Raw genomic sequence first — 26,935 nt, forward strand, 5'->3', positions numbered from 1 at the left:
AGAGTTAGCGTCAGAATTGAATTTAATTATAAGATATAAAGTTAGTGTCCGGAGAGTTGGAAAATTGGTTGGTGTGGTTTTTCTGGACACAAAATTCTTGGCTGATCCTTTCCTTGAGAATCCTAAATATGTCACTCCATTTCCTTCCTGCATGAAGCACTGCTGCAGAAAAGTCTGAAGATGTTCTAATTTTCCTTCTCATTAGCCATGTGTTTTCTTTTTCTTTGGGCCCAAATGATTTCTCGTCTTACTAGAATGTATCTTAGTGTTGATCTTTCCAGGTCGATCTTCTCGGGCACATACTATATATATTCGTTCAAATTTAGCTTCAAACCTTTTATGTCAAGAAAGCTGTCTTGAACTAGTTTTTGCCATTTTTTTCTGTTCCCTTGCTTTGGTTTCCTTCTTCAGAGATCCCAACTAACCTACTCAATTCTCTTTGCCTTCAACATTTGCTGCTTTTTCTCAAATTCTTTGTATCTCTTTTTTCATTTCCTTTTCATGTTTGAAATCTTCCTCTTTTTATCTTCTATTTCCTTTCAGATAGTCTCTCTTGTGTTGCTTCTGGCTCACTCTTCATTTCTGAAATGACTTTTTCTTTTATGTCTCATTCTTTCCTGAGTGGTCACCTGATTTCTGGGGTTTTAAAATTCTGATCTATGTTAGGCTTTCAGGACTCGCATCATTTTCTTAGTACCTTTCAGCTTGTTTTGAAATAGCAGGTTACTGATGTGCTGTCATTGTCCACGGGAGTGTTACTCGCTCTTCATCCTCTTTTTTCTAATAATAGCCGTGTGTGGGATTTGACCTTGCTTGGTACTGCCTGATGCTCGTTTTGATATGAGCCTTGACTCCTGGGAGTTCCAGGCTCGTTCTCCTCCCCAACTTTGGTCTGGACCTTCTCCTCCTTCTGTCTCTGTGTCGGTGCCCTGCTTAATTTTTATTCCACTCCCAGTCACTTCTCCTCAGTGTGAGATCCTGTCCCCAAAGGCAGCCTTGTTGGGCCAGGGCTGAGAGTTCACAGGGACCATATCTTGCAGGTCTTCTTATCCTTATTCTCTAACATCATACTTTTTCCATTTTAAGTTACCTACTCAGCTCCTAAATTGCCACAGCAAAGACTATCATCCTTGTACCAACTGACTGCCTTTTCTGAATGAATGAGTGTTTCCTGAATACTTCTAAATAAACACACCTACCAGAGGCTGTGTTTTAGATGCTATCTCTCTTGACGGTGCCAAGTCTCCATTCCTGAAGTTTTACCCTGTCTCCTCAACCACTGACAGAAGCACTTCCCACCATAAACACACCATTCTTCAGCTGACATGCTCCCCTTACAGTTAAACCCTCCCCTCTTCCAAGCCTCCAGCAGGCTCCTGTCTCTACCACTCCAAGGAAACGGTTCGTCAAGGTGAGGTCCAAGCTTGTCTTGCCAAATCCAATCACTTTTCTGTCCTATTCTTACTCAGTCCCTCAGAAGCAACTTGAACAATGGGGCACTCCCCTCCGAAACACTTTTCCTTGGCTACTAGGGCACGAACTTCCTCCCACTTCACTCTGTTTCTGGCTTCTTCCCTTTCACTAGAGCTTTAAATGTCACAGACCGCCAAGACCTGGTCCTAGGTCTTCCGCCTACCCTAAAGCTATACTTTGTCAACCTAAGAGGAAAACTGAGGCAAACTTGAATTACCAGAAGTTGAGTTTATGCAGGAATAGCAGAAGAACTGCAATTCTGATATGCCTTTTTTTTTGGGGGGGGGGCACCGCGCGGCATGTGGGATCTTAGTTCCCCAACCAGGGATCGACCCTGCATCCCCTGCGTTGGAAGCGTGTAATCTGAACCACTGGACCGCCAGGGAAGTCTCGAGAATTGCAATTCTGGACACACCAACTGCGGCAAGCTACAAGTGAGTCCTCTGAGGCTTTGGGGTGGGCTGGATTTATGGGCAAGGGTCACAAAGAGGAGGGAACTCAATTAGAGTCCAAGCAGCAAGTTCATTGGCTTGAGGAGGAGAAGAGATTCTTGCAGGATGTTCGTTAGTCAAGGGATCAGTTTCGATTTTCTGTAAATGCCTGACCAGTCCCTTGGTCCTTAAGTTTCATTTTCCTGAGGACCCATGCATGAGATTCTCCATTTTATATCCTCTGGTTCCATTTAAGATTGAAATCTTCTCACTTCTCTCTAAGATACCGTATCCAGCCCCGGGGCTTTCAATGCCATCCACACCCAAACTCACCCTGAGTTGCAGACATACAGATTCACCTGTCTCCTTCACATCTCGACTTGGAAATCAACGAGGCCCCTCAAACTTGAAATGGTCAAAATCTGATTTATTTTTTTCTCCACAGTACAGGATATCATGAATCTAATTCTACCCTATCTTCCACATTTATTATCACCACCCAGATCTAAATTACCATAATCTCTTGCCTATGGAAAAAGCCTCCTTATTGATTTCCCTGATTTTACTCTGGTCCCCCTGCAATCCAGTCTTCAGATAACACAAATGACAAAACAACAAAGAAACAAAAATAGTCTTCAGATAACACAGATTTTTTTTCTAAGTGTCTATCAACCATGTCACACCCCTGCTGAAAAGCTTTCAACTGCACTTAGAAAAAAGTGCTAACTCTTTAGTGGTTTTATCAGGCCCCAAACCACCTGGCTCCTGCCTTACCTCCCTGACCTTAAGGCCTCAGGATACTTCAGCTACAAGGGAAGTATCTCATTTTTGTTCCGCCCACACACCAAGCTTTGCCTTAGGACCTGCTGCTTAGGCTCTCATGCCTATGTCAGCTCAAAAGTTATCGCCTCGGAAAATTCTCCCCTAACCACCGGGTCCTATTTGTCTCTATCATATTACCCCGTTTTATGGAATTATTTGTCTATTTGTTTGCTTCCCCCAACTTGTCAACAAGCTCCATAGCAACAGGAGCCATGATGTCTTGCTCACCACCATCTTCCCAGCAACTAGGACACAAAATCAGGGCTTAAAAATATTGATTGGTTTGACTTAATAAAACATGGACTCTGGCAAAAACAAAAACAACAACCTCCCCCTGAAACAGTTGAGTCCAGAGTAAAAGAAGAATGATGCTGTGTGCAAATACACTGAAGGAAGAAGGTACGAGGCACACTCACAGAATGTCTTTAAACACAGCTGGGTACCCTTAGGCAAATCACAACATCACCGCACCCCATTTTCCTCTTCTTAACAAAAATGATTATTCAACCCCTAGCCAGCGGTAATTCCACAGTGTGTTAACATTTGCATTAACCTTGGAAGAGTGATGATGCCCCATGTCACCCTCATGATTTGGTGATAAGGAAGGTGGGAAGAGAGAAGGAAATAAGGAAACCAAGATCCTTCAGGAAAACTGAGCTTGAACAGGCTCTACCTCCCTTTCAGAAACATGGTCTCAAGCAAACTGTTCAGCTTCTTGGAATCTCAGGTCTCTTGTTTGTATAAGAGAGCCAATAATCTCTGCACACTTTTAGGGTTACTGTTGTGACCAGATAAAATACCATATGTAAAGACAGACCACAGGGCTAGGAAACCCACGGTCAGATCATGTCTAATATTAATTAGGAAATAATGAAAATAGTAATAAATTATGTTCTCAAGTAGCCAGAAGAAGTATAAGAAAAAAAAATTACCTTGGCAAAGGCCAGATCTTTGAGTAAACTGGGTCAAAGTGGATTAAGACCATGTACTTTTAACTTCTCTTTATTTTCTATAATTCCCTCATGATTTATCTTCTTGAAAACAGTTTACTGAGAAGGGTGACAAGAAGGAGGGGAGGGAAAGCAGTGGAGAAGCCATGGGGAAGAGCTAAGGTCTGGTTGCCAGGAGGGCAGCTAAGAAATCCCGGCTTCCCTTAGAGGCCGGGGCAGGTTACTCAGCTGACTGTAAAACCCTCTGGGCAGTGAGGCCACCCCTCCTGAAAATAAATCGGCACTATCCCTAGAGTTGAAATTCCTATAGCAGGATGGAATAAGACGAGACATATTACATGTCAGAGGAAGAAGTACTGACACCCGGGTTTCTGGGAAAAAGAGGCAATGGGATGCCTGTGGTTACCTGACCCTTTCTCCACTCTGAGGTTTCTTCTTGCAGCCCCGGAAGGGAGGCCAAAAGAAAACCAAACACCCTTTAGCTGTTTTGGGTTTCGACCAAACGCTGGCTACAGGGTCCTTCAGAGATTCAGAGTAACTTCCACTTTTAACTAAGCTGGTTAACTGAGGACTAGGAACCGTGAACACACGATGGGCAAGATCAACAGGGGCCCTGGTACCTTGGAGCCTATGGCGCTGCTCACCTCTGCGCTTCCTAGCCTTTGCTCTCACGTGACTTCGTGAGTTTTCCTTCTTCTCTTGCATCACTGTCCTACTTGCCTAACCCAAAACCTGTACCTTTCCCCTTAAAATATCCAGACTTGGGCTTCTCTGGTGCCGCAGTGGTTGAGAGTCCGCCTGTCGATGCAGGGGACGCGGGTTCGTGCCCCGGTCCGGGAAGATCCCGCATGCCGCGGAGTGGCTGGGCCAGTGAGCCATGGCTGCTGAGCCTGCGCGTCCGGAGCCTGTGCTCCGCAACAGGAGAGGCCGAAGCAGTGAGAGGCCTGAGTACCGCAAAAAAAAACACAAACAAAGAAACACCAGACTTGCGGCTTAACCTCACCAAAAGAAAGGCAATGTATAGTTGGTTTGCTTTTAATAGTGAACCTATTAAGTAAAAGCATAGCATTCATTTATCTCAGCTTATCATTAATTGTATCAGAGACAACCTGAATGACTATTGACTGTTCCCTCCCAAACCTCCTTCACTTTATTCCCTGTCATCAGATATATCAGGATGAAGAGAGAGAAGGAAACTCTATCCACAATTTTTGTGTTTTGTTTAAACTGTCTAAGAACTTTCCCATGAATCAGATGTTGGATCTGATTACTGTAATCTTTAAATCAACCTAAATAATTAAAGTCTAGGGTGAGAACAGAGAAGAAATCAGAACTGTTGGTGATCTTAGCTGACTAATTACCTTTTAATTTTTAAGAAAAACATCTGACTAAAAGCTTTTTATGGAATTATGTTTTAAATTGGGATAATAATGGGTTTTTTTTCCTGTGGCATTTCGTTCTAAGAAATAACTTAGGACTTCCCTGGCAGTCCAGTGGTTAAGACTCGGCACTTCCAATGCACAGGGTGAGGGTTCGATCCCTGGTCCGGGAACTAAGATCCCATGTGCTACGTGGCGTGGCAAAAAAACCCCAAAAAACAAAAAAACGTAATATGGCCAATTGCCTCAATACTGTGAATAAAATACATATTTCTTAATACCATAAAGAAAAGGAGCACAAGGAAACACAAATATGTTCTGGAAACACAAAACCTTTCAAAAGCAAGTATGTGACAATGTGAAAGGTCAAGAATCCAATAAGAGCAAGAAAGAAACAGAAGATGCAGCAGGACACTGCAAGTTTGTTCCTTTATCCCTGACAATCTGCACCTTTGATTTCATTTTTTGTTGTTGTTGTTGTTCTGTAAGAATTTAATGTGTAAACAAATACAGAAAAATAAGCATTACAGCAACAAAACAGGTTTGCATCTTATATAGAAATTTTAAAGACACTGCACCAACAAGTATGAAGTTAATCTCTGTATTAAAGCTTACCTTCTTATAGAATAATTTAGCAGTCTCTGAGATTTTAAGCCAGAAAAACAAGATTCATGCTGGTAAAGCAACCTGCAAATACCTTCTGTCTGTTCTCACAATTAGTCTACTTTAAACATAAAAAGACCTTCCAAAGGAGGAAGACACTGCACTTAACGGAGATTGCTGGGACCTCCCCGGGAAATCCTTGCCCCTAGCAGATGCTTTACCATCTGCAGGACTAAAATGGTGGCAACAAATTGAAAGCCAGGAAAAGATTCCTGTAGCTTTGGTGTATTTGCCCAATTTAAGTGTTACTTTCAGGTGTATAATAAAGCAAGTAAACAGAACCATAAAGATAAGCTTTCTATAAATTAAATGGTATTTGGCTATAGTACTAGGAGGTGAGAGAATAAGAAACTAATGTTAATTATCAATCCTAAATGACTACTTGTCCATTGCAACTGAAAACTGAGGACTCTAAGTACAGCAGATCGCTAATACTTTAGTGTTTTATTCATGTTTTCCATTTAGAATCCTTAAAATTTTTGATAAGCTCCTTTAACTAAGAAATCACATAGGATCAATACAATACTGAACTAATAATGGCCCTCACACCCATACTGAATTATCTGAGGAAATATTACAATTGAAAGTGATCTTTTTCCTGAGAAAGCCATGTTACAAAATGGCACGAGACAATACACATTTTCTCCAATTTTTCCCACCAGAAAATAAGATGGGAAAATCAGATTATAATATATTTTATGAGGAAAACATGTTTGTTTCTCAAAACTGTTTTCAATCACTTCTCCATCTACAATTTTTTAAAGGGTGAGAACCAAATTTAAGTTAAGATTGATCATTTCTACAAGGTGAGAGAATGAATACATACGGTAAACTTTGTACTTATATTGAAGAAACTAAGGCACAGAAAAGTTAATCAAGCTCAATTGCAAGGTTGAGTTTAATAGTAAAGGTAGAAATAGAATCTAGGGCTCTGATTCTCAGGTTAGAGGGTAACGGGTGCTATCTTCCCAAGAGGGAAAAATGTATTTCTTTTGGTGGGTAATGTTCATAAATCATTTTTTAAATATATAATATGAATTTCCTTGAAAATCTTTGGCATATGTGAGGCACTGGAGGCTGAAGTTAATAGAAATCCTCTCCCCCACCCCAATACAAAAAGGCAGGGGAGCTAGTTTTTAAATGAATCAAAAAAGATTAATCTTGGGCTTCCCCGGTGGCACAGTGGTTGAGAGTCCGCCTGCTGATGCAGGGGACACAGGTTCGTGCCCCGGTCCGGGAAGATCCCAAATGCCGCGGAGCGGCTAGGCCTGTGAGCCATGGCCGCTGAACCTGCGCGTCCGGAGCCTGTGCTCCGCAACGGGAGAGGCCACAACAGTGAGAGGCCCACATACAGCAAAAAAAAAAAAAAAAAAAAAGGATTAATCTTGAATGGATAAAGAAGATGTGGCACATATATACAATGGAATATTACTCAGCCATAAAAAGAAACGAAATTGAGTTATTTGTAGTGAGGTGGATGGCTCTAGAGTCTGTCATACAGAGTGAAGTAAGTCAGAAAGAGAAAAACAAATACTGTATGCTAACACATATATATGGAATCTTAAAAAAAAAAAGGGTAATGAAGAACCTAGGGGCAGGACAGGAATAAAGACACAGATGCAGAGAATGGACTTGAGGACAAGGGGAGGGGGAAGGGTAAGCTGGGACGAAGTGAGAGAGAGGCATGGACTAATATATACTACCAAACGCACAATAGATAGCTAGTGGGAAGCAGCCGCATAGCACAGGGAGATCAGCTTGGTGCTTAGTAACCACCTAGAGGGGTGGGATAGGGAGGATGGGAGGGAGATGCAGGTGGGACGGAGACACAAGAGGGAGGAGATATGGGGATATATGTATATGTATATGTATAGCTGATTCACTTTGTTATAAAGCAGAAATTAACACACCATTGTAAAGCAATTATACTCCAATAAAGATGTTTAAAAGAAAACAAAAAAAGAGGCTTAAAGGAGCTCCAGAGACGGGCGCCAGCGGCGGCTAACAGCGCGGACCCCAAAGATGGGCATGAGACGCAAAGGCTGCTGCCGCCGCCACGAGGCCTGTGTGTGAGCACAGGTCACTCTCCACACTACCCTTCCGGGGAGCCTGTGCAGCCCACCACTGCCAGGGTCCCGGGATCCAGGGACAACTTCCCCGGCAGAACGCAAGGCGCGCTTCAGGTTGCTGCAATGTCATGCCGGCCTCTGCCGCCGCAGGCTCGCCCCGCACTCTGTACCCCTCCCTCCCCGCGGCCTGAGTGAACCAGAGCCCCCGAATCAGTGGCTCCTTTAACCCCGTCCTGTCTGAGAGAACAACAGACACCCTCCAGTGACCTACACACAGAGGCGGGGCCAAATCCAAAGCTGAACCCTGGGAGCTGTGCGAAGAAAGAAGAGAAAGGGAAATCTCTCCCAGCAGCCTCAGGAGCACCGGATTAAATCTCCACAATCAACTTGATGTACCCTGCCTCTGTGGAATACCTGAATAGACAACGAATCATCCCAAATTGAGGAGGTAGACTTTGGGAGCAAGATATATTATTTTTTCCCCTTTTCCTCTTTTTGTGAGTGTGTATGTGTATGCTTCTGTGTGAGATTTTGTCTGTATAGCTTTGCTTTCACCATTTGTCCTAGGGTTCTATCCGTCCGTGTTTTTTTTTTTTTTTTTACTTAAAAATTTTTTTTCCTTAATATTATTTTTTTATTTTAATAACTTTATTTTACCTTATGTTATTTTATTTACTTTTATTTTTCTTTCTCTCTCTCTCTCTTTCTTTTTTCTACTTTTTCTCCCTTCTATTCTGAGCCATGTGGAAGAAATGCTCTTCGTGCTGCAGCCAGGAGTCACGGCTGTGCCTCTGAGGTGGGAAAGCCAACTTCAGGACACTGGTCCACAAGAGACCTGCCGTCTCCACGTAACATCAAATGGCGAAAATGTCCCACAGATCTCAGTCTCAACACCAACTCCCAGCTTCACTCAGCGACCAGCAAGCTACAGTGCTGGACACCCTATGCCAAACAACTGGCAAGACAGGAACACAATGCCACCCATTAGCAGAGAGGCTGCCTAAAATCATAATAAGTCCACAGACACCCCAAAACACACCACCAGACGTGGACCTGCCCACCAGAAAGATAAGATCCAGCCTCATCCACCAGAACACAGGCACTAGTCCCCTCCACCAGGAAGCCTACGCAACCCACTGAACCAACTTTAGCCACTGGGGACAGACACCACAAACAATGGGAACTACAAACCTGCAGCCTACAAAAAGGAGACAACAAACACAGTAAGATAAGCAAAATGAGAAGACAGAAAAACACACAGCAGATGAAGGAGCAAGATAAAAACCCACCAGACCTAACAAATGAAGAGGAAATAGGCAGTCTACCTAAAAAAGACTTCAGAATAATGATAGTAAAGATGATCCAAAATCTTGGAAGTAGAAGAGAGAAAATGCAAGAAACATTTAACAAGGACCTAGAAGAACTAAAGATGAAACAAGCAATGATGAACAACACAATAAATGAAATTAAAAATACTCTACAAGGGATCAACAGCAGAATGACTGAGGCAGAAGAATGGATAAGTGACCTGGAAGATAAAATAGTGGAAATAACTACTGCAGAGCAGAATAAAGAAAAAAGAATGAAAAGAACTGAGGACAGTCTCAGAGACCTCTGGGACAACATTAAACGCACCAACATTCGAATTATAGGGGTTCAGGAAGAAGAAGAGAAAAGGAAAGTGACTGAGAAAATATTTGAAGAGATTATAGTTGAAAACTTCCCTAATATGGAAAAGGAAATAGTTAATCAAGTCCAGGAAGCACAGAGAGTCCCATACAGGATAAATCCAAGGAGAAATACGCCAAGACACATATTAATCAAACTGTCAAAAATTAAATACAAAAAAAACATATTAAAAGCAGCAAGGGAAAAACGACAAATAACACACAAGGGAATCCCCATAAGGTTAACAGCTGATCCTTCAGCAGAAACTGTGCAAGCCAGAAGGGACTGGCAGGACATATTTAAAGTGATGAAGGAGAAAAACCTACAACCAAGATTACTCTACCCAGCAAGGATCTCATTCAGATTTGATGGAGGAATTAAAACCTTTACAGACAAGCAAAAGCTGAGAGAGTTCAGCACCAACAAACCAGCTTTACAGCAAATGCTAAAGGATCTTCTCTACGCAAGACACACAAGAGAAGGAAAAGACCTACAGTAACAAACCCAAAACAATTAAGAAAATGGGAATAGGAACATACATATCAATAATTACCTTAAATGTAAATGGAATAAATGCTCCCACCAAAAGACACAAACTGGCGGAATGGATAAAAAAAACAAGACCCATATATATGCTGTCTACAAGAGACCCACTTCAGACCTAGAGACACATACAGACTGAAAGTGAGGGGATGGGAAAAGATATTCCATACAAATGGGAACCAAAACAAAGCTGGAGTAGCAATTCTCATATCAGACAAAATAGACTTTAAAATAAAGAGTGTTACAAGAGACAAAGAAGGACACTACATAAAGATCAAGGGATCGATCCAAGAAGAAGATATAACAATTGTAAATATTTATGCACCCAACATAGGAGCACCTCAATACATAAGGCAAATACTAACAGCCATAAAAGGGGAAATCAACAGTAACACATTCATATTAGGGGACTTTAACACCCCACTTTCACCAATGGACAGATCATCCAAAATGAAAATAAATAAGGGAACACAAGCTTTAAATGATACATTAAACAAGATGGACTTAATTGATATTTATAGGACATTCCATCCAAAAACAACACAATACACATTTTTCTCAAGTGCTCATGGAACATTCTCCAGGATAGATCATATCTTGGGTCACACATCAAGCACTGGTAAATTTAAGAAAATTGAAATTGTATCAGGTATCTTTTCCGACCACAATGTTATGAGACTAGATATCAATTACAGGAAAAGATCTGTAAAAAATACAAACACATGGAGGCTAAACAATACACTACTTAATAACAAAGTGATCACTGAAGAAATCAAAGAGGAAATCAAAAAATACCTAGAAACAAATGACAATGGAGACACGACGGCCCAAAACCTATGGGATGCAGCAAAAGCAGTTCTAAGACGGAAGTTTATAGCAATACAATCCTACCTTAAGAAACAGGAAACATCTCGAATAAACAACCTAACCTTGCACCTAAAGCAATTAGAGAAAGAAGAACAAAAAACCCCCAAAGTTAGCAGAAGGAAAGAAACCATAAAGATCAGATCAGATATAAGAGAAAAAGAAATGAAGGAAATGATAGCAAAGATCAATAAAACTAAAAGCTGGTTCTTTGAGAAGATAAACAAAATTGATAAACATTAGCCAGACTCATCAAGAAAAGAAGGGAGAAGACTCAAATCAATAGAATTAGAAATGAAAAAGGAGAAGTAACAACTGACACTGCAGAAATACAAAGGATCATGAGAGATTACTACAAGCAACTCTATGCCAATAAAATGGACAACCTGGAAGAAATGGACAAATTCTTAGAAATGCACAACGTGCCAAGACTGAATCAGGAAGAAATAGAAAATATGAACAGACCGATCACAAGCACTGAAATTGAAACTGTGGTTAAAAATCTTCCAACAAACAAAAGCCCAGGACCAGATGGCTTCACAGGCAAATTATCAAACATTTAGAGAAGAGCTAACACCTATCCTTCTCAAACTCTTCCAAAATATAGCAGAGGGAGGAACACTCCCAAACTCATTCTACGAGGCCACCATCACCCTGATACCAAAACCAGACAAGGATGTTACAAAGAAAGAAAACTACAGGCCAGTATCACTGATGAACATAGATGCAAAAATCCTCAACAAAATACTAGCAAACAGATTCCAACAGCACATTAAAATGATCATACACCATGATCAAGTGGGGTTTATTCCAGGAATGCAAGGATTCTTCAGTATATGCAAATCAATCAATGTGATACACCATATTAACAAATTGAAGGAGAAAAACCATATGGTCATCTCAATAGATGCAGAGAAAGCTTTCAACAAAATTCAACACCCATTTATGATAAAAACCATCCAGAAAGTAGGCATAGAGGGAACTTTCCTCAACATAATAAAGGCCATATAGACAAACCCACAGCCAACATTGTCCTCAATGGTGAAAAACTGAAAGCATTTCCACCAAGATCAGGAACAAGATAAGGTTGCCCACTCTCACCACTTTTATTCAACATAGTTTTGGAAGTTTTAGCCACAGCAATCAGAGAAGAAAAGGAAATAAAAGGAATCCAAATCAGAAAAGAAGTAAAGCTGTCACTGTTTGCAGATGACATGATACTATACATACAGAATCCTAAAGATGCTACCAGAAAACTACTAGAACTAATCAATGAATTTGGTAAAGTAGCAGGATACAAAATTAATGCACAGAAATCTCTGGCATTCCTATACACTAAGGATGAAAAATCTGAAAGTGAAGTTAAGAACACATTCCCATTTACCACTGCAACAAAAAGAATAAAATATCTAGGAATAAACCTACCTAAGGAGACAAAAGACCTGTATGCAGAAAATTATAAGACACTGATGAAAGAAATCAAAGATGATACAAATAGATGGAGAGATATACCATGTTCTTGGATTGGAAGAATCAACATTGTGAAAATGACTATACTACCCAAAGCAATCTACAGATTCAATGCAATCCCTATCAAACTACCACTGGCATTTTTCACAGAACTAGAACAAAAAATTTCACAATTTGTATGGAAACACAAAAGACCCCGAATAGCCAAAAGCAAACTTGAGAACAAAAAACGGAGCTGGAGGAATCAGGCTCCCTGACTTTAGACTGTACTACAAAGCTACAGTAATCAAGACAGTATGGTACTGGCACAAAAACAGAAAGATAGATCAATGGAACAGGACAGAAAGCCCAGAGATAAACCCACGCACATATGGTCACCTTATCTTTGATAAAGGAGGCAGCAATGTACAGTGGAGAAAGGACAGCCCCTTCAATAAGTGGTGCTGGGAAAACTGGAGAGGTACATGTAAAAGTATGAGATTAGATCACTCCCTAACACCATATAGAAAAATAAGCTCAAAATGGATTAAAGACCTAAATGTAAGGCCAGACACTATCAAACTCTTACAGGAAAACATAGGCAGAACACTCTATGACATAAATCACAGCAAGATCCTTTTTGACCCATCTCCTAGAGAAATGGAAATAAAAACAAAAATAAATAAATGGGACCTAATGAAACTTCAAAGCTTTTGCACAGCAAAGGAAACCATAAACAAGACCAAAAGACAACCCTCAGAATGGGAGAATATATTTGCAAATGAAGCAAGTGACAAAGGATTAATTTCCAAAATTTACAAGCAGCTCATGCAGCTCAGTAACAAAAAAACAAACAATCCAATCCAAAAATGGGCAGAAGATCTAAATAGACATTTCTCCAAAGAAGATATACAGATTGCCAACAAACACATGAAAGAATGCTCAGCATCATTAATCATTAGAGAAATGCAAATCGAAAGTACAATGAGATATCATCTCACACCAGTCAGAATGGCCATCATCAAAGAATCTACAAACAATAAATGCTGGAGAGGGTGTGGAGAAAAGGGAACACTCTTGCACTGCTGGTGGGAATGTGAATTGGTACAGCCACTATGGAGAACAGTATGGAGGTTCCTTAAAAAACTACAAATAGAACTACCATATGACCCAGCAATCCCAGTACTGGGCATATACCCTGAGAAAACCATAATTCAAAAAGAGTCATGTACCAAAATGTTCATTGCAGCTCTATTTACAATAGCCAGGAGATGGAAACAACCCAAGCATCCATCATCAGATGAATGGATAAAGATGTGGCCCATATATACAATGGAATATTACTCAGCCATAAAAAGAAACAAAATTGAGCTATTTGTAATGAGGTGGATGGACCTAGAGTCTGTCATACAGAGTGAAGTAAGTCAGAAAGAGAAAGACAAATACCGTATTCTAACACATATCTATGGAATTTAAGGGAAAAAAATGTCATGAAGAACCTAGGGGTAAGACAGGAATAAAGACACAGACCTACTAGAGAATGGACTTGAGGATATGGGGAGGGGGAAGGGTAAGCCGTGACAAAGTGAGAGAGTGGCATGGATATATATACACTACCAAATGTAAAATAGATAGCTAGTAGGAAGCAGCCGCATAGCACAGGGAGATCAGCTCGGTGCTTCGTGACCACCTAGCGGGGTGGGATAGGGAGGGCGGGAGGGAGACACAAGAGGGAAGAGATATGGGAACATATCTGTATAACTGATTCACTTTGTTATAAAGCAGAAACTAACACACCATTTTAAAGCAATTATACTCCAATAAAGATGTAAAAAAAATAATAATAACCATCTGTAAAAAAAAATTAATCTTAATTTCAAAGTGACCTGAGTTTTATTCTGCATTTTTATGGAAATCAATTGGATAGCTGAGTCCTGTGAAACGTAACAGAGAGTGTTACACCTCACAGATTACACACACGTTCATCCTGCAATGAGAATTATATGACTAGAACTTAGTCCACATTTTTATAAAGTACAAAATTAAATCTCAGTCTAATTTTTCATAAGCCAATGACTCAAAGATATCAAACTTGTTACAGTGGGATGATTCATTCATATATTGTATGGTATGGAGTTAGCCCCCAATTCAGGTATTTTTAATATTCATCCCAGGCCTTTGTATTGGTTGAGATGTAAGCTGTGAAATTTATTTATTTGCTTTCAGTTTGATTACGCCCATCCCAGGGTTAGAATGTGACCATGCTTCTTCCCTTCCATCATTATCTTTTTGCACAGGGCCATCATTTTTCAGACAGAATACCTCCTAGAATTTCACAATGCTACAAACTGAGAGGGGAGGGTGGGAGAAGGGAAGTATTTATTTTAAAAACATGTAATGAAATATAGGAAACAATTCCTTTTCAGACTCACCAAAGGCTGGTGCGCTAGAAATAGCAACTGGTTGCTGTTTCATGACAGGGGGAAGTGCGGAGGGGAGCTGATATCCTTGTAGCTTCAGTTTGATGAGTTTCATAGCTATGGAAAACTCCACTTGATCCATTCTTCCATCATTATTCATATCAGCAAGCGCCCTGCAAACCAACAGCATGGGCTTAGAATGACTGTGACCTTAAAAGAACCTTTCCCAAACCACCACTCCCACCCACACAAAAACTAAATAATCAGCTCCCTTGGTCCCGGGGAAAATGAAACAAAACAAAACTTGTTTATCAAGCTGTAGGGAAAAACTGACAATGTTTTATATAAATAAGAATTATGTTTTATTGTGTTACTCTCTACTTTTATGATACACAAGGTAATTTTCAGTCTGAATGTCAGGATATATACCATGGGGTTTCTTTTTGGAGTGATAAAAATGTTCTAAACTGGGTAGTGGTGATGGTTGCACAATTCTGGAAAGACGAAAAACCAATGAATTATACACTTTAAAACTGCGACTTTTGTCATGTGAATTATGTGACAATAAAGCGATTAGGAGGAAAAAAGTATTTAGAAACAGAGTTTATTTCTAGATACTTGGTTAGATTGCATCAACTCCTCTGTAGGGTTCTACAAACCTCACCATGGGGATGTGACATACTATGCTCTACTATACTATAATACTAGCATACTTTCAAAGCTCTGGAAATTCATTAAATGACCTTACAAATGCACTTACTATTTGAAAGTGGTACTCAAACAAATGGTCAAGTCAACTTCCAATGAGTTATTATGTAAAGCATTTCTCTCAAATAAGAGTAAGAGAAAGGAAGAAAGGGGTTTGTACCTGCAACTGGAAACTACATTTTTGCTAACTGAAACTGTGCATATTCATGATTTAACCTCTTCTGCACAAAAAATGTTCATTCAGATTTCATTTGTTGAAGTCTAGATTTTAAGGGCATAAGGATTTATTTTTTTAACCTTTCTTAAGAAAAGTTTTATTTGAAACTTCAAATGTTAAGACCAGCTACTCCAATTACAATGGCATCATTGGCCATGTTTTAAATGAGCCACATAAAGATTGTGTCCGCAAAAGAAAATTAAGCTACATAGAAAATAACCCTACATTTCTAGAGTTAACTCAAAGTAAGAAAACATGAGGCACAATAAAAAGTGTAATAATACAACAAAGATTAAAAATCTTTAAAAATGTTAAGAATTGTAAAAGTCAACACTATTCTTCAGGAAAAATTTTAAAGGTCATCAAGTCATAAAGGGAACCCCATGGCTACAGAAACCACCCTTCTGCCTCAGATAGGAGTGCCCCAGGCCTCCTGTGGTCAATGACCGCCTTCAGCAAACCACACCAGTGGAATCTGAATTTCACTCACTTCTTTTTTTTTTTTTTTTGCGGTACGCGGGCCTCTCACTGTCGCGGCCTCTCCCGTTGCGGGGCACAGGCTCCGGACGCGCAGGCTCAGCGGCCATGGCTCATGGGCCTCGCCGCCCCGCGGCATGTGGGATTCTCCCGGCCCGGAGCAACGAACCCGCGTCCGCTGCATCGGCAGGCGGACTCTCAACCACTGCGCCACCAGGGAAACCCTGAATTTCACTCACTTCTAGTGGCCTTGAGCATCGCTTGCCACGTTTCTTGGGCATTTGGACTCGTGCTTCCATGAACTGCTCATTCACATCCTTTGCCAAGTTTTCTGATGGACTGCATGTCTTTTCCTTGTCAGTTTAAAAGCACTTATTGTATATTACATATCAACTGTTTATCTGTCAGTTGTTGAAAGATTTTTTAAAACTTTGTCCATTTTATGTGTAATATCTTTAGCATACAGAAATTCTACATTTTTATATGTGTAAAATATTTCTTTTATCACATAGCTTTCTTTTCTAAGATGGTATTACTTTATTACATTTCAATCTTTAAACCAATTGTAATTGCATATATGTGTGTGGTATGTTACCCCAGGGTTCAACCAGATTTCCTTCAGGGGGATACCTAGGGTTCCCAGCAATGTTTATTAACCAATCCATCCTCTTCTCATTGAAGTAAAAAAAAAAATTTTGTGGTTTATTAAATGTCCATATGAAAGGAGATCTATTTCTGGATTATCTACTCTGACTGAACAATTCCCAGGTCAATGTGACAATAATCTGATCCCACTGACTCTATGGTATGTTCTGGTATCTGGCAAGGCTTTTTTTAAAAAAACTTGTTGGATGGACCTAGAGATTGTCATACTGAGTAAAGTAAGTCAGACAGAGAAAGACAAATATCATGTGATATCGCTTATATGTGGAATCTAGAAAAAGGGTACAAATGAACTTATCTACAAAACAGAAATAGTCACAGATGTAGAAAACAGAGTTACGGTTACCAGGGCGTAAGGGCCGGGGGAGGGATAAATTGGAAGATTGGGATTGACACATATACACTACTATATATAAAACAGATAACTAATAAGGACCTACTGTATAGCACAGGGAATTCTACTCAGTACTCTGTAATGGCCTATATGGGGAAAGAATCTAAAAAAGAGTGGATATATTTATATGTATAACTGATTCACTTTGCTGTACACCTGAAACCAACACAGCATTGTAAATCAACTATACTCCAATAAAAATTAAAAAAAAAAACTTGTTTGGCCATTCACAGACACTTCTTTTTCCCTATGAACTTTTAATTTATCTATTCTACAAACAACTCTAATGAAAATCAAGATGGAACTGCATTAGATACATGAATTTTTAGAGTACTGACATTTTTATGATAGTTTGTTCTAAGAAAATAGTATGTTCAGTTCTACTAATATTTCCTTTAATAAGATTATATCACTTCCTTCATATAAGTAACTACTTTTCTTGTTAAATGTGTTCTTAGGAATTTTATCATTTCTGTCACTCTTTTAAATAGAACATGTCCCCCATTTCCACATTTAGGTGCTTATTTCAAGCATAGAGAAGAATTTTGCTTTTAACAATCATTTATGCTGGGTGTATTCAGCAATCTTACCAAACTTCTGTGAATCTTACACAATCACATAACTAGCAAAAAAGAGAGTTAACTTTCATTTCCAATACTTATACCATTCCTTTTTATTGTAAATAAATAAATATTTATTTACTTCTATTTATTTGGTTGCGCCGGGCCTTAGTTGCGGCACGTGGGCTCCTTAGTTGTGGCATGTGGGATCTAGTTCCCTGACCAGGGATCAAACCTGGGCCCCCTACATTGGGAGCTCAGAGTCTTAACCACTGTGCCACCAGGGAAGTCCCCACCATTCCTCTTTCTTGTTGGTCTTACTGCCTCTATGACATTACTAAGTGAGCATCCCTGCTTGGTTTTGAGTTTAAATTAAATGGTTTAAAAAAAAATGACTACAGTGTTTCATTGCTTAGAATAATATTTGGTACTGATTTTTAGAAAGTAATCTGACATATTTAAGCAGCTCCCTTTTCTACCTATTAGAAATGGTTACTGTACTTTTTATCAAATGCTTAGTCAGCATCTGCTGATCTGATCCCACATTTTCTATTTCCTTTTATCTCCTGATATAATAATGTTGAGGGAATTCCTTGATTCTGAACCAATCTTGCACCCCTGGCATAAACTCAAGTTGGTCATAGTTTTTGTACATTGTGGAATTCTATTTGCTAAGATTTTGTTTTGATTTTCTGTGTCTATGATCATAATTGAGACTGGTCTCTGGTTGCTTTATTTTTGTACTGTTTTTCAGGTTTTATAAAGGAAGCTAAATCAATATAATGAAATGGTGAGCTTTCTCTCTTTTACCAAAATTTTTTTTTTCGCGTCACCACGCAGCATGCAAGATCTTAGTTCCCCAACCAGGGATTGAATCTGTGCCCCCTGCAGTGGAAGCACCAAGTTTTAACCACTGGACCGCTAGGGACGTCCCCCAAATATTTTTAAAAAGATATTCAGCTATTTCAAATGGTTTTCATGGATTAAAAAAAAAGCTCTCAACAATCAACACTGACATGCATACTTAAAAAAAAAAATCAGGCCGATAGATTCCCACTCCCTATTCCCCACACTACTGTCCCCAAAATATGTTTTCTAGAGAGAAACAAAAATACCCAGTGTGGGATAATGAGTGGGTTATGAGAGAAGAGACTTTCTAGTAATGGTTTAATTAGGAGAAGCCTCAACAGGAGAGGAGAGGAAACACATAATGCTCAGGTTCTAGACATCCACCAAAATTCCAAAACTTTTTTGACAATTTTGGGTGACCTTTTAAAAAAAATTCTTTTGCTCAACTAACAGAATATAACTGTTGGGACTCCTTTGTAGTAAAAACTCAACGGTCTTTTAGAACTATAGCAGTTACTCCTACAAAGCTCAACTCTCCCTACCCCCTCCTAATATACTGGAATAGATTTGGAATTCGATTTCTCAAATATTCTCTGCAAAATATGATTTCAGCTCTGCTGTCCAGTTCATCTCTTATTTATAGTTATTTCTCAGTTTACTCATCTCTTTTCTTTTAATGAAAGTCTTTTTTCTAATTTATTTATTTATTTATTTATTTATTTTTGGCTGTGTTGGGTCTTCGTTGCTGCGCATGGGCTTTCTCTAGTTGCAGCGAGCGGGGGCTACTCTTCGTTGCAGTGCACAGGTTTCTCATTGCGGTGGCTTTTCCTGTTGCGGAGCATGGGCTCTAGGCGTGCGGGATTCAGTAGTTGTGGCACGTGGGCTCAGTAGTGGTGGCTCGCGGGCTCTAGAGCACAGGCTCAGTAGTTGTGGCGCACGGGCTTAGCTGCTCCGCAGTATATGGGATCTTCCCAGACTAGGGCTCGAATCCATGTCCCCTGCATTGGCAGGCGGATTCTTAACCACTGCGCCACCAGGGAAGCCCAGTTTACTCATTTCTAATAATCTCCCCAAAAGACTAACTAAAAGTCTGAGGATCCTGAAATTAAATTCACAAAACTTCCAAAGTTAAAAAGAAAGTATGATAAAAAATATTTTTAATAAAAAATAAGACAAAATAGCTATTTATGACTCCTGAAAACAAACTGATCTTAAATACAGTGTTTAGTCTGATATTAAAATCTATATATAAGGACTGCCCTGGTGGCGCAGCAGTTAAGAATCCACCTGCCAATGCAGGGGACACAGGATCAAGCCCTGTTCCGGGAAGATCCCACATGCCTTGGAGCAACTAAGCCCGTGTGCCACAACTACTGAGCCTGTGCTCTAGAGCCCGCGAGCCACAACTACTGAAGCCTGCACACCTAAAGCCTGTGCTCTTCAGCAAGAGAAGCCACTGCAATGAGAAGCCTGCGCACTGCAACGAACAGTAGCCCCTGCTCGCCGCTACTAGAGAAAGCCCGCACGCAGCTATGAAGACCCAATGCAGCCAAAAATAAATAAAATTAAAAAAAAAAATCTATATATAACAACAGGCATGGCTGAGATGAGGAAAGGTCCACAAGTATGCTGAATACTAAGGGTAAGTTTTCTGTTTGATTTGTACAAATAAACCACATAGCGCTCTTACATACTGTCAGTGGGAAAAAGTGCTTCAACTCCAAGTACAGGAAAATCTGGCCACACCTACAGAACTACATATGCATTTACTCTTTGACACAGTGATTCAATCCTAGAAATTCATCCTGAAGATACACTTCCAACAATACAAAAATACATGCTTTAACTCATTCTTTGCTGCATTATCTGTAATTGCAAAATATTAGAAATAACCCAAATGCAGAAAACACAGGAAATTAGTTGAATAAACTATGGTATATCTTCAACAATAAGTATTATATAACTGTAAAAAGAAAATGAGGAAGATCTCTATGGAATGTTATGAGTGATTTCTAGGATACATTGTTAAGTGAGAAAAGCAAAGAAAAAAAGAACGTTTATAGGAGGTTACTTTCAAAGTAGAAGGAAGAGGAAATAATTTAAACATAAATTTGCACACATATTATGGACATGCTTTTTTCCCACAGAAATAAACAAAGAAAGGATAATAAGAAGCTAATAAAATAAGTGGGAATGGGATGAAACAATAGGACAGCGAGTGACACTTCTCTGAGTTCACACTTTTGTAGAGTTTAGCTTTTGGAATCTTGTTAATGTGTTACATATTCAAAACATAAAATTAAGTTCACAAAGATGAGAGCAGATCCCTAAACTAAATAAAAACAAAAACATATAAACCAAGGAGGGGGGGATAAATTGGGAGACTGGAATTGACATGTACACATGACTACATATAAAATAGGTAACTAATAAGGACCTACTGTATAGCATGGGGGACTCTACTCAGTATGCTGTAATGACCTATATGGGAAAAGAATCTAAAAAAGAGTGGATATATGTATATGTATAACTGATACACTTTTCTGTACACCTGAAACTAACACAACATTGTAAATCAACTATACTCCAGTAAAAATTAATTAAAAACAAAAAAACAAGCAAAAAAACCCAAATCAACCTAATAGTATTTTAAATAAGTAACATGTCCACATAGGAAGAAGGGAAAAAAACGCATCTAAATAACTTCTGAACACAGTACTTCATATATCCTCAGGCTATAAACAAAAGAACTATGAAGTAACCTTGAACGCCACTGAATAGGTTTGTTGTTTGTGGTGGATAGGAGTGTAGAAATTCTGCAACTATCTTGTTTGTATCATAGGATTCAGGGAAAAAAGGTGGGCCTCCTCTCGCTCAGTCTCATTCACTACACCAGAACTGAAGCCAACAGATTCCTTTAGGAGCCTACTTCATCCACAAAGGCTCATCACAGGCTGCTCACCTCCCACAGTCACTCACTCATCTGTTTGTTTATTCATTCAAAGTTGGGTTTTTTTTTGGCCGAATGAACCTGGACCACCGCAGTGAAAGCGCAGTCCTAACCACTGGACCACCAGGGATTTCTCCAACAAATATTTTTGAACACGTCACCTACTAAGGTCTCCATCCAGGAACTAGGCTTACAACTAAGAAAGACAGGCAAGGTTCCTGCCCTCAGAGCTTGTTTCAGTGCAAGCAGACATTCAACAAGAAAACTAGTCAGATTGTTCCACATGGTAAGTGCTATTAAGAAATAAAGCAAGGCCTTCCCTGGTGGCGCAGTGGTTAAGAATCCGCCTGCCAATGCAGAGGGGACATGGGTTCAAGCCCTGGTCCAGGAAGATCCCACATGTTGCAGAGCAACTAAGCCCGTGCGCCACAACTACTGAGCCTGCGCTCTACAGTCTGCAATGAGCCCGTGTGCCACAACTACTGAAGCCCACGTGCCTAGAGCCTGTGCTCCACAAGAGAAGCCACCGCAACGAGAAGCCCGCGCACCGCAATGAAGAGTAGCCCCCGCTCGCCGCAACTAGAGAAAGCCAGCACACAGCAAGGAAGACCCCATGCTGCCAAAAATAAATAAATAAAATAGATAAATTTATTTTTTAAAAAAGAAATAAAGCAAGGTGATGGGAAAGAGAAGATGTTCTTCGGAGCAGGTGGGGAGAGGGAACTGCTTTAGACTAGTGGTCAGGAAGCCCTTCTCTGGGGAGGTGAACCAAAACCTGAAGGGTAATCGGCCAAATACGTGACGATCTAGAAGAGCTGCATGATAGGAAGAGAAAATGCCAAGTGCAATGACCCTGAGGCCAAAAGAATCCATTTAAAGATAGAAAAAAGTCAGTGAAACCAGAGTGCAAAAATTGAGGAAGGAGGGCTTCCTTGGTGGCGCAGTGGTTGAGAGTCTGCCTGCCAATGCAGGGGACACGGGTTCGTGCCCCGGTCTGGGAAGATCCCACATGCCGCAGAGCGGCTGGGCCCGTGAGCCATGGCCGCTGAGCCTGCGCATCCGGAGCCTGTGCTCCGCAATGGGAGAGGCCACAACAGTGAGAGGCCCGCGTACCGCAAAAAAAAAAAAAAAAAGCTAATAATAATAATGATGATACATAACTAATAAAAAAAAAAATTGAGGAAGGGAGTGGTACAAAATAAGAGAAGAGGGAAAAAGCAAGAGCCAGATCATATTGGGCCTTGTGGCCTTGGTCATGACTTTGGGTTTTCTTCTCAATGGAGAGTTTTAAATGGATTTACTTTTTCAAAAGATTGTTGGGGTGCTGTTTGGAGAATGGAATCTAACCAGGCAAGTGTGAGAGACTCCAGTCAGAACGCTCGAATAGTGGGCCCAGCTATTAGGCCCACTATGACAAATTAGGATGGTAGCAAAGGATACAGAAAGAAATGGCCAGATTGGGGATACAGTCTGTAAATGGAGTCAAAAGTACCTGCTGATGGATTGGTTGTGTAGGGTAAGGAAAAGAGAGGAATCGGGCATGGCTTCCAGCAGCCGGGTAGATGCTCAATGCCATGAACTGAGATGGTGAAGACTCAGGAATGTCCAGGATGACTTTTTCTGGGGGTAAATGACTTTGGCAAACTGATCTTGCTGGGGGCTGAAGGCCCTCCTGACATATGCTCAGCGGTATCCTAAGATAGCATCCAAAGGTGCCACACAGGTGTTGGTCTTGCCCCCTGCCCCATCCCTGAGCCAGATCACCAAGCTGTTCTAATTTCTGCCCGTATGCCTCTGGCTTCCTCCTCCTCTCCGGCCCATTTCTAGGTGGTGCTCCCTCTCTTCCCCCCATTTCTTGCCTTAAGAGCTTCTAATCCCCATTTCTGTGGTCCCTAGCTACTGCCTCTGATTCCAAAGTCCTCATTCCACCTCTGCTTTCCTCTGCCTTCAAGGCTCTTGTCCATTGCCCTCTGCTTTCTTCTTCTCTGTCTCCACACCAGACCAAGGTTGCAACAATGTTAAGCATTTAAGCTGCCAAAAGGATACAGGATATTGGCCCTATTCCTTCCAGTTCTTATTAGCAAGACAATTTCTAGGAAGATGTATCATCTTTGGCCACAGTTATAATTTGGCATTACACACACTGACTTGACTCCATTCTGAGGGAGAATTCAAGTTTTCCTGTATTCTTAATTGGAAACTGAATTGGAGAGATAGGTAGTTCCAAAGTATTAGTAGGTTATAGTTCCAAAGCTCATAAATTAATTAACTGGAATATAATTTCTACATGGATTCCAAAAGATATTTCCCAGCGGTGCACATCACTCATACTTTTGAACGGAGGTCCAGAGCAAAGAAAGTAAGGCCCAGAGAGAAAGAGAAACTAGAAAAAGGTCCTAATTCTCAATCCAAAATTTTCTTCTTCCCCAGAGGAATGACACAGGGACTGCCTAAAACTTTAGACTCAAACCCACTCCTCTCTCTACCAAAAGGGGCATTGGACTTTCCCTATGATCCCATCAGAAAAACCACATGAGAACAAAAGATTAGCATGAGAGATAGGGAGGGAAAACTATTTCATTAGGTCAGCTGTTATTTATAAATTTAAAAACCGAAATTTGAAGAGGTGAAGTATTGCTCAAGCTTACAAAGTGAAGAAGCATCAGAGCTGGTGCCGAAAGACAGAAGTTCCTCACACTCTGCACCACACCATTCCAGCATCTTAGCAGGATATCTGTGGCTCGAGAAATTTCCAACGACTTTTCAGCGATACTGCTTTTGGGAAAAGATTCTTAGAGGTGTGTTTCATTTTGTTTTTTTTCCCCTGATAGCAATTCTTGATGAAAGTAAAATATGCCATCACAAATTTATTTAACAAAATGTCACAAAAAAATTAAAGACAAAGAACACTTTTGATTTAACCTAAGTCTGCAGACTCATTATCTTCACTGTTAAAAAAATTTCACAATGAAAAGAATAAGTTGGTAAAAATGACTTTGGTATACTCTGGTTAAAAAAAAAAACAAAACAGTTTGGAAAATTAACTGTCTTAATTGAAAGAACTGAAATTTACTAAATAATACTTTATTTTTCTCCATTACACTTATTAACATGTGATAGTTTTTATGCTGTTACTGACCATCTCCTTCCACTGGATTGCAATTTCGATGAAAGCACAAATTTTGTCAGTTTTGTTCACAGCTGTATTCCCAGCGCCTACAACAGGCACAGGCCCATAGTAGACATCTGATAAATATTTTTCCACTGTTGAATGAATAAATGTTAAGTGAGATTTCCTTGCAGCAGAGTATTCATTACAAGACTGCTTCTTGAATGAACCTTCATTGATTGGAAATACAGTATAAAAGCAGAATTCAGTGAAGGAATCTAAGTCTGGGAAAGGAAGATTCTAGTGAGTGATCTTGGCTGACGGTGTGAAAAACAATCACACAGCAGAACACAAAGCAAAAAGAAATTTAACACAGATGTCACAAGTTTCTTGCATTTAGACATAGGCACTTAACCAACAGGTCAGTGTCCCTGTGCTCACAAGTACATGAGTGTTCTGTGTGTGTGTGTGTGTGTCTTTTACTTTACTTTAAAAGTAATTCCAGGGACTCCCCTGGTGGCACAGTGGTTAAGAAGCCACCTGCCAATGCAGGGGACATGGGTTCGATCCCTGGTCCAGGAAGATCCCACATTCCGCGGAGCAACTAAGCCTGTGCGCCACAACTACTGAGCCCGCATGTCACAACTACTGAAGCCTGTGCGCCTAGAGCCCGTGCTCCGCAACAAGAGAAGCCACTGCAATGAGAAGCCTGTGTACCACATCGAGGAGCAGCCCCCACTCGCCACAGCTAGAGAAAACCCGTCCGCAGCAACGAAGACCCAATGCAGCCAAAAATTAATTAATTAATTAAAAATAATAATAATAAAAGTAATTCCAAAAACCTTGGTTATCTGAATTTTCTACTTCAAAGTAGATGAGACATTAGCACGAAAAGGGTATCATAGTTGAAAGAGACAGTCTGGCAGCCCAATGCTGACAACCAGGAAAAAGAAAATAAAGCAGACACCAAAAAAAGCACAGGAGGGCTTCCCTGGTGGCGCAGTGGTTGGGAGTCTGCCTGCCGATGCAGGGGACGCGGGTTCGTGCCCCGGTCCGGGGGGATCCCACGTGCCGCGGAGCGGCTGGGCCCGTGGGCCATGGCTGCTGGGCCTGTGCGTCTGGAGCCTGTGCTCCTCAACGGGAGAGGCCACAGCAGTGAGAGGCCCGTGTACCGCCAAAAAAAAAAAAAAAAAAAAAAAAAAAGCACAGGAATCTGGTATCATTTAATTTCAATTCAAATAAATCCACACACAAATAATATATAATTTCCCATGAAAGTTTTGCTATTTCAGAACATAGTATGATTTTCATACTGACAACACTTATAATCAAGCTTAGACTCTGTTCTGTAGACTCTGCTTAAAGGCAACAAGGAACTATGTCAATCTTTATTTTTGCGTTCCGTAACATCTTACAGAAAAACCCGAACAAACATTTTTGGCAAGCCCAGTACCTTTCTGGGGTTTTGTTTTGAGGCTCTATTATGTGCCAGGGCCCACACTAAGTCCTTTACATACATTTTCTCTGCTAATCCACCCAATAACCCTGTAAGGAAACATGTGTCTTCCCATTTTCTAGATGTGAAAACTGAGGCTGGGGGGGGGTAAGTACATGTTCCAAATCAGAGAGATAGAAAGTAGTACAGATGGGATTCAACTACAAATCATGTGTTCTTTTCACCATAACAAGCTGCCACCACAACACTAACGAACCCAGGGAAATGATGTACTAACTGTAAGAACCATACACTGCAGGAAAACGTGGCTTCCTAGCCAAAGAATTCAGCATGGCTTCCCAAAGTCATAAACCTAGAACCCAAAACTGTATTTGCCAGTCTTTTTCATTCATTCTCTTTCTTTTCTGTGGTTTCAAAAGACTGAACACTTATTTGTGCTAATTAATCAAGAGATTCAACAATATTTTTTATGTGCTCACCTTGCACAACACTGTAATGAATACTGGTTATTTCACTCTTTCACTGGTTATTCCATTATTAACCCTCAAATATCTTCTTTACCTTTTATTCAATGAAAGATACAGAACTATCACATTATAAAGCAAGAAATGTGGACCATTTAGATGAATATGGGTGATGTGGATGGAGGTAAAACAAAGTGGTGTGAAAGGGACTTCCCTGGCAGTCCAGTTGTTAAGACTCTGTGCTCTCCATGCAGGGGTCATGGGTTCAATCCCTGGTGGGGAACTAAGATCCCACACTCTGCATGGTGTGGCCAAAAAAAACCCCAGAAAACAAACAAACAAAAAAAACAAAGTGGT

General features: G+C 40.3%; 1 protein-coding gene across 3 annotated transcripts in view; it reads right to left on the minus strand.

The window, feature by feature from the left end:
- ITSN1 (intersectin 1) overlaps positions 1–26,935 on the minus strand; it is a 249,832-nt gene that overhangs the window by 155,850 nt on the left and 67,047 nt on the right. For all 3 annotated transcript variants that reach the window (XM_081234959.1, XM_081234960.1, XM_081234961.1), the window contains one exon: positions 14,744–14,904. In XM_081234959.1, coding sequence (XP_081091085.1) covers positions 14,744–14,904 — 161 coding nt within the window. The remainder of the gene's footprint in view (positions 1–14,743; positions 14,905–26,935) is intronic.

The sequence above is a fragment of the Mesoplodon bidens genome (assembly GCF_964165515.1).
Source record: "Mesoplodon bidens genome assembly, chromosome: 5".
Lineage (NCBI taxonomy): Eukaryota > Metazoa > Chordata > Mammalia > Artiodactyla > Ziphiidae > Mesoplodon > Mesoplodon bidens.